This window comes from Copadichromis virginalis, linkage group LG12 (genome assembly GCF_057382275.1).
Source record: "Copadichromis virginalis isolate Kocher_CV1m ecotype Utaka linkage group LG12, C_Virginalis_male_GT1.1, whole genome shotgun sequence".
NCBI lineage: Eukaryota > Metazoa > Chordata > Actinopteri > Cichliformes > Cichlidae > Copadichromis > Copadichromis virginalis.
In genome coordinates this window covers 8,303,889-8,312,047 of record NC_140629.1, presented here as the reverse complement: position 1 = coordinate 8,312,047, position 8,159 = coordinate 8,303,889, and the positions used below count along the sequence as shown (strand labels likewise).

Sequence of the window (8,159 nt, the reverse complement as noted above, 5' to 3'; positions counted from 1 at the left end):
GAAACGGAGATTGAGTTCACTTAACAGTTGGAAGAAGGCAATTAAGGGAGGAAAGAAAACCACCAGGAAGTAAAACCGAGAGAAACGTATTTGCTTCGAGACTTTAAACTGTTTTTTAAAGGGTTTTAAATCAAATCGTCAACTTTTATAGAAAGTAGATCCATCAGTTTACGGATAAAGGACATTTTTTCCAGCAAGATGGACACTGATCCGGTAGGTGATAACGACCTTTGTTTATGTTGTTCAGAAAGCCTCCCCGCCGTCACCACTTAGTTCAGCGACAGTCTCAAACAGGTGTACTTCCACATAAATCAACCTGTACTTAACTTGAAACCTACCTCGGCTGAAAATAATAAGTCAGCGCACTAACTTTTTCATTTTTGAGGGAGCAAGTTCTAAGTAAAGCAGCTTAACAAAATGGCCTAATTACACACGGTGCTCAGTACGTGTTGGAAATGATTTTTGTAAAGTTGAGATGCGTTTGTTTTCCATAAAAATAAAGCCGCATACTTCAAGTAAACGTTTCCATGTACTACTGTCTATTTATAATACATGTTTCTAACTGATAAAACGGTTGTTTTTCACGTATTTCAAGAATGTTTCACAGGTCGTTGGTGGAGCCAATCGCCTGTAGCCAAGCTCTGCTGGAGCAAGTAGCAGTTTAATGCTAACTTACCTTACAAAATAGATATTATCCACTGGGCAACACATGATGATGATGATGATGATGATTATTATTATTTCATTAGTAAAGGGGAAAAATAAACTTTTACAGGTAGCGCAGCTAAAGTGGCGTTTATTTGTGCTAAATTAGGTTTACTGCTCTCATGTTTTAACATTATTTAATGTCGGCACAAGAGAGGCGTGTGTGTGTGTGTGCGTGTGCGCGCTTTCCAACCTCTTTCTTTGCCTACTTTCATGTCGCAATGACTTCTATGAAGACTTTTTTTTTTTTTTGCTTTTTTGTTAACTAATAACAAAAAAGGCCACATAATGGACTAATTATAATCTGTTGGCAGTGCTGTTTATTCTGCTGAAAGGATAAGAACGTCCAGGCAGTTCTTTAAATATCTGTAATGACTCAACATTGTCGACTTAAATCAAAATACGTTTCCCTCTAGCCTGTAGGAAAATCTTACTTCCTGTAGTATTCAAATCTCTTTGTGTGTCCTCACAGATTAGGGCAGTTTCCCATTTGCCTACATCAGTGTGAGCAGTAAGGATTGAGTGTTTGAATACATGTTTTGGATTTACAGCTGCAGTCAAACATTTTAACAGGAAATATCTGTTGGAACATTTTAAGGTGTACTTCCTTGATCATTTTTCTCATGCACCAACCACATATTTACAAGACCCCTTATCTGTCAATTTATAAAGAGAGACTGAAGTCACTCAGCTTACAACATATCAAATATTTGAATTAGATGCTTAATGTAGCTGCCCTCTGCAGCTGCCTTGGACACTTTACTTTCTGTTTATTGATACTTGATAGGCATCAGCCATTCAGTGGGCCTGAATGACTGACGTGCTAACACTGGTACAGAGGAATGAGAGAGATTTAACACATGTAATGAAGATATAACAAGAATAAGAAAATTAAAGATGACTCCAGAGTTTGTTTGTTTTTTCAGAAACTTCTTCTGAAAAAGGATGAATGGAAAAGGAGAAAAAGAAAGGAGGGTGGGGTAACAGGAGAGGCGAGAGACACATGACGCAGGAGAACCTGCCCCGTTTCCTAGAGACAGTTTTGTTACAATCTGTTGCTGACTCATGGGACAGAGTGGTCCCTGCATGTTTACTGACACACACCCAACTGCACACAGCATTTCTGTGTTGAAATCACATGTACAGCTATGTGAGGTAACAGCTGAAGTTTCTCTTGAATTCACACATGCTCTTAGCAGACTTTCACAGATGTATAAAAGTGATAATTTAACAGCCACAAGGTGCAGCTCAAGGGCTTGTAAATAAATACTGTGGTTACAAATGGGTCAAAAGGACATATTTACATTACATGCTGCTTTGTCACTTGCAGACACAGTCATGGAGGTACTCATGTCCAATAAAACATGAAGAGGCCGGGCCTCATCAAAGACTTATAAAGGGATATTTTTGTAATTTAGCTGTGGACTTCTGTGAGTCTTTAGAGATTTTCCAGAGACAGGTTTGCAAAAGAAGTAGAACCTTTGATATTCTGACAGTCACTCTGACATTTTTGAGGTCTCAAAGCATAAGTACAGGAGATAGCACTATAGTTTTCAGGCCTGAAGGACACGTTTTGGTTTTGTTAAAACTGACGCTAAACCAGGTTAACATTTTTTTTCCGTTAACAAACTAAGCATCAGTATCAGAGGATATATCATAGTTTCCATCTCAAAATTGCACCTATTTAATGTCTATGACTTGGAGCAAAAGAACAAACTAGTGCTACATTCAGCATATGTTTGATTGATGAGCAGACTTCACTGTTCACCCAGCTGATACTTTTTATTTTTTGAATTGCTCTGCTTGTAGGGGGTGTGTGTGTGTGTGTGTGTGTGTGTGTGTGTGTGTGTGTGTGTGTGTGTGTGTGTGTGTGTGTGTGTGTTCTGCAAATGGATTGCAGCTAACTCTTCTTTAATGACCCTTCTCTACACCAGGAGCGTGGAGGGATAGAAGAAATGCCAGAGCCTAAGGACAAGGTGCAGGCTCTAAAGGATCAGGTGGATGGCGTGAAAAGCATCATGACTCAGAATGTGGACCGGATCCTGGCACGAGGAGAAAGGCTGGATGACTTAATGGACAAGACAGAGGATCTGCAAGCAGGGGTCAGTGTGATCACGAGAGTTTTAACTTTCACTTGGCTGTGTGTAAAAGCAGGCTGAGATGTGGACAATACTCCCATACATGCACACTCGTAAATAAAGCTTGGTAAGCTGTGATCTTAGTGATACTGTTCAGTTAAACAAGAATAACAAGTCACTTCGGGCGGTGTCAGGTTCTCCACATAACAGAACAGAACAGGTGAAGTGTGGCCTTTTTCATGCCCTTATTCAACTTTAAGGATTTTACAAAGTCAACTGTGTAAAATGTAAATAAAACCAAATGAGGTCAACTATAGTGTCCCCTAGCAGTAAAGCTAATTACTCTTTTGTCTGTTTTGTTATCCGTTTGTACTCTTGAGGTTGTGGTTGCAGCAGGAAAAGACTTCTTAGAGCTTAAACAGTTGTATTTGACCACACTCACCTTCCATTTTCATTCATGGAAAAACAAGATCTCAAACACAGTAATAGCATTCATTTCCTAATCAGGCTTAATGTTAAGGCCATAGATGTGTAAAAGACGGACATGGTTACTGTGACATCTAATGAGGAGTATAAGGGACACATTAGGAAAAATTATTATTATTATTATTATTATTATTATTATTATTATTATTATTATTGTGGTGAGGAGAAAAAAAGAGAAATGTTTTCCTTGTAACTATACATCTATACAACGATTTGACATCTTAGTTTATGTTCTTATCTTATGTTTAGCTGATCCATCTTCTTCCCTTAAGCCTCATCAGAAATGGTCTCAGTGGCTGGGTGGATGCCAAGTAGCCTTTTTTAAGGAAGGGAAATGGGAATTAAAAGCTGAGGCATGCCACATTGCACCAGAGCTGCACTGAAAATCAGTGGCAATAGCTCTTATGAAGTGATGAATTCAAATGTTTTGGTTTAAGTGCTCATCAGCTTTTACAGAGGAGGACAGGACAGAGGTACAACAGTGAGTGTCTGCACACATCTGTAAAAAAAAAAACAATGAAGGCTCTGTCAATGTTTGGCCCTGCATTTCAGTCATTGATGCTGATGGAAATATGAACACAGAAGATTACTGTTGGCTTTAGATCCACTATGCAATATTGTCTGGAAAGCATCTGATTTGTAGAAAAACACACAGAACGAACACCATCAGTCGTGGATTGGTCTCCACAGAGCCCAGACTGGAACATCGCTGAAGCAGTGCGGGATCATCCGGTCAGAAGACAAAAGGCAGAAACATCCAAAGAAGAGTTCGAATGTCTTTCAAGAAGCCTAAGAACTATTCCTGAAGACCACTTAAGCAAAGCTGCCTAAGAGACTCCAGACTGTGTTGAAGAATAAAAGCGGTGGTATCAATTGTTGACTCTGAAAAAACAAATTCCTTTTATGTTTGCACAAATTTAATAAATCACTGTACCTCTTTGGCATTTTTCTAGCAAAATATTAACAACTCAAGACTAAACAGAGTTATATCAATAGAACTGATTACATAATTTTATTGATTCTCCTGTCTTTTTCCTTTTGTAGGCTCAGCACTTCAAGCAGACGTCTCACAAGGTGGCTCACTCCTACTGGTGGAAGAATGTCAAGTTGATTGTGGTCATAATTGTGGTAGTCCTAATTATCGTCCTCATTATCATCTTACTGGCCACAGGAGTCATCCCTACTAGTTCCCCCGTGGCTCCTATAGTTACTCCCACCAAGAAGCCCTAAACAGACAGAAATTTAAAAAATGTATAGTCAGAATAAAATCATAAGCATATTCCTATTGCACAATATCGAGGGAAAAAAATAAAATATATATATATTACATACATATTACATACATATTACATACATGTAAGCTTGAGCAAATCACTGCTATATGGTGAAACCGTTAATACTACACAGTTTCTATGTTGAACTTTTAGGAATTCCAATATTTTATTCTTTGGTTTAAGGGACTTTAATGACAGAACAAGCTTTTGAAAGCCTTTCCCATACAATACCTGCTTCTTCTTCTTCTCTTTTTTTTTCTTCTTTTTTTTAACACATCCTAAACCGCTGTGGAACATCAGTGGTCAATGGCAGTAAAACACTACCGGTATTTTTAAAGGATGTTTCATAGCAGCACTGTCTACTCCTCTTTGTTAAACGGATTCACCATAAGCATTTATTTCATCCCAGCAAAGAGCGAGTCTCTCAAATTTTTGTAGTTGAAAAGAATCAAGCTGGATTATTCCAGTCTCATATTTTATGTTAGGTTTGTCTTAGATGTTGTCACTGGTGCACCTTTACAAAAGACAGCGTGTATAACGCAGAGTATGATTTGGATCGACTGTGTCAGGTAATAAAATGGGTAATATCTGGATCCTTTTTGACACTAGAAAATTACCACAGAGTTAACAGTTTTAGGTCACAGTATATTTAATGGGAGGATGAATTATGGAGTTGATTTTGACATCTGTCTGGCTTCTGGGCGATATTACATAAGCTTCCAAAACCACTCTGGCCCATCAGGTAACTGGACCTCTGCTGGTGTCCTGTTTAAAATGACAGTGGAACATTAGAAGTGGATATTTTGGGTACTTTTGACCCTCTGTGATTTGGCTTTTTATTTTTTTTGGTTCATCCCACTGAAGACAAATCAGATTTGGATCTGGGGTACGAGGAGGCCAGGTGAACACCAGGAGCTCTTCCATATGTTCTGGAGCCATTCGTTATCAGCAACAAATGTTATTAACGTTACCTGTCAGAAGTTTGTTGTGGCTGATTGGTGTATTTCAGTCAAAATGCTTCCAGTTTTGTTACAGTCAAGACAACCTACATAAGAACGGTTTATTGAATTAATATACTTTGAATACTCTCTAAATGGTGTTTATGAAGTAAGCAATGAAAAGATTACAGTAAAGCCATCAAGTGTGTTGACATTAAATGAGCAGTCGGTTACTACACCACTGAAACAAGGGGTGTAGTTTTAAATTTGCATCGAACTCCTATTCGGACCGTAAAGTTTAACTGATAGCCTACAGCTGACTAGCCACCTGCAGGTATGCAGTGCAGAAACTCACAGCCTTTGGAGGGGAATTGCAATGTCAACCACCTCTACAACACTCCCCCTCTGGCCCGTGTCAGCCACAGTGGATGTTACAATACCAGTTTAGTTTCAAAGAGGTCAAAGGGCTTCTGGTGTGAGCTGTATAGAGTCGTCATATTCTCACTGATGTGTATATTTGTAGACTTTAGCAGACCTCTCCATAAGTGCCTCTTCTGTAGAGGCTATTAATGTTACTTTTTTCTTATTTAATCAGAAGTGAATGAATAAAATCTGAATGTAATTTCTGTATAAATAAATTGTAACTGATTCTGTATACAACCCTAAAGTTTCATGATGAGGTAACAAAATCCCTGTTGGAAAAAATACTTTTTTCCCCTTTTTGGTCTCATCTCTTGATGCCTATAAACCACACTCTTGTTTCTGTAAGACATCTTCAGTGAGTCTGTTGCTGTGTTTAAGGATTTTTTCTACTGTGTGTAACTCTTGTAATTTAAAGCTCTTGAGGGTCTTATTCTGATGACTTACGGTATTTAATGGTTTTGACGGTCTGATAGAGAATAAATTGTATTTTTCTTCTGCTCTGTTGTCATGTCTTCTTCTGTGATCACAGTTTTGCCACAAGATGGAGACAGATTGTGATCTAAGCTCCTGTTTCTCCTCAGTTCATTCTATCCTATTCTGCTCAGTAGTGTGTACACAATTTAATTAGTGAGGAAAACGCACACGGTAGCACAGCGGTTAGCACTGTTGCCTCACAGCAAGAAGATCCTGAGTTCAATTCGACCATCAGCCTAGCATCTTTCTGTTTGGAGTTTGCATGAGTTCCTCCCAGTGTCCCAAGACATATAGTTATTAGTGATAGGTTAATTAGTAACTAAATTGTATTATTGTAGGGTGTACCTTACAATATAAAGCGCTTTATATTGTAATGCTCTGAGTCTATGAGCCTTATGCCATGAGAAGTGAATTCCAGCCCAAACTTACTGTAAACTTACTTACTATCCTTCAATATAGTGGAAACAAAATACTGTATCTATCACAGAAAATGTCTTTAAACTGAAAACAAAATAGCAAGATTGTGTTTAATGGACATAAAGCAGATTTCACAAGGTCGAGGTCATCCATTTACTGACTCCTCCACTAAATGGGACACGCCTTTGCCCTGGCATGTCTAATTAAATTCTTTATTTCCTTATTATAGAATATCTTCCATCATGGTTTCCCGACAAAGGCGCTTGCAGTATGCCACATTACCTGCCACATACCCGGCTGTAGTTGATAAGCATTTTTGAAGTCACATGTCTAATGAGACAAGTAAAGAGCAAAGGGAAAAAAATCTGTTCAGAGAAATGAATGGGAGTTTATCATTTCATAGCTGTGTAGGAGATCCTTGTCTTAAACTGTGGGGTCAGAGGTTACCTTGGTTACATGTGTTTCCTTTGGTGCAGGGTGGCATCACTGTATTGTCACAATGTTTTTCCAGACGATCGAGATTTCCATTACGACACCTTGAAATGCTGCAGATCTGTGACAAACTGACAACAGGCACAGCACGAACATGGCAGACATGGTAAGTGAATATTTAATACACTTTTATAAGCTGAATTCCCAGGAAGCAAACACATTTGACTTAATCTGGCATAATTCTGAGAAAGTTTTTAGAATTCAGATACTTTGTATTATTTTAATCCTGAAAGTTAGGACTGCAGCCTGGCAGAGTTACAAGTTCAGTGTGCCATTGTTTATCAGCAGTGATCACACAAACAACTGCGGTGCTTTCAGTCTCATATTGTGACAATCCCCCTTGACTCCTTGATCATCCTTCATTCCTCTCCTCACGTCAGAGGAAGCAAGAGTAGTTTTGGGTACAGTCATTTAAGAACATTTCATTATAAAGTGATGACAGATGACACTATCAAGATGACACCTGTGCATGTGTAACCACGGTAACTTCTGACCCCACTTCCGCCAGTCCCTTTATTGTGGCGGGAATGAATCCTGTATAAGTTCCGGGTCAATCAGCTGCATGTCCCTGCTCCTCTGGCTGCTGTTGTCCCTGTGGTTGGCGTACTTGTCAGATCACGACAAATTTTGCACTACAGGCCAGTTGACAGCGTGCAATAACCCGGCCGATTCATTCATCTTTACACTACCTCACACTCGACTCAACGGTGAGTTATTTGTTTGTTTTGTTTTGTCACAATTAATGTACATGCGGAGCCGCGATCGCGCATCCTACAATGCCGGTAAGCTAATGCTAGGCTAGCGACAGTAAGTGCAATTACTAGTGTCATCTATTGAATCTTGTTGTTTTTGTTTATTCCATTATGGCCGAA

The 8,159-nt window shown here is 38.9% G+C and overlaps 1 protein-coding gene and 1 long non-coding RNA gene across 3 annotated transcripts in view; one reads left to right on the top strand and one right to left on the bottom strand.

Annotated features, from left to right (window-relative positions):
• On the top strand, positions 1 to 6,401 carry vamp8 (vesicle-associated membrane protein 8 (endobrevin)). Of its 2 annotated transcripts, none has more exons than XM_085474588.1 (3): positions 1 to 213; positions 2,640 to 2,807; positions 4,314 to 6,401. In XM_085474588.1, the coding sequence occupies exons 1-3, from the start codon at positions 199 to 201 to the stop codon at positions 4,497 to 4,499; spliced, it is 369 nt and encodes a 122-aa protein (XP_085330714.1). In that variant the 5' UTR covers positions 1 to 198; the 3' UTR covers positions 4,500 to 6,401. The 2 variants fall into 2 exon arrangements, with proteins under 2 accessions (XP_085330714.1, XP_085330715.1); XM_085474589.1 differs by lacking the exon at positions 4,314 to 6,401 and adding an exon at positions 3,960 to 4,307.
• Positions 5,401 to 8,159, bottom strand: part of LOC146696478 (uncharacterized) — a 2,808-nt gene continuing 49 nt past the window's right edge. Inside the window, exons 1-2 of the long non-coding RNA XR_014923251.1 lie at positions 7,243 to 8,159; positions 5,401 to 7,125 (exon numbers count right to left, since the gene is read on the bottom strand). The exon at positions 7,243 to 8,159 is cut by the window's right edge and continues 49 nt beyond it. This is a non-coding gene — a long non-coding RNA (uncharacterized LOC146696478). The remainder of the gene's footprint in view (positions 7,126 to 7,242) is intronic.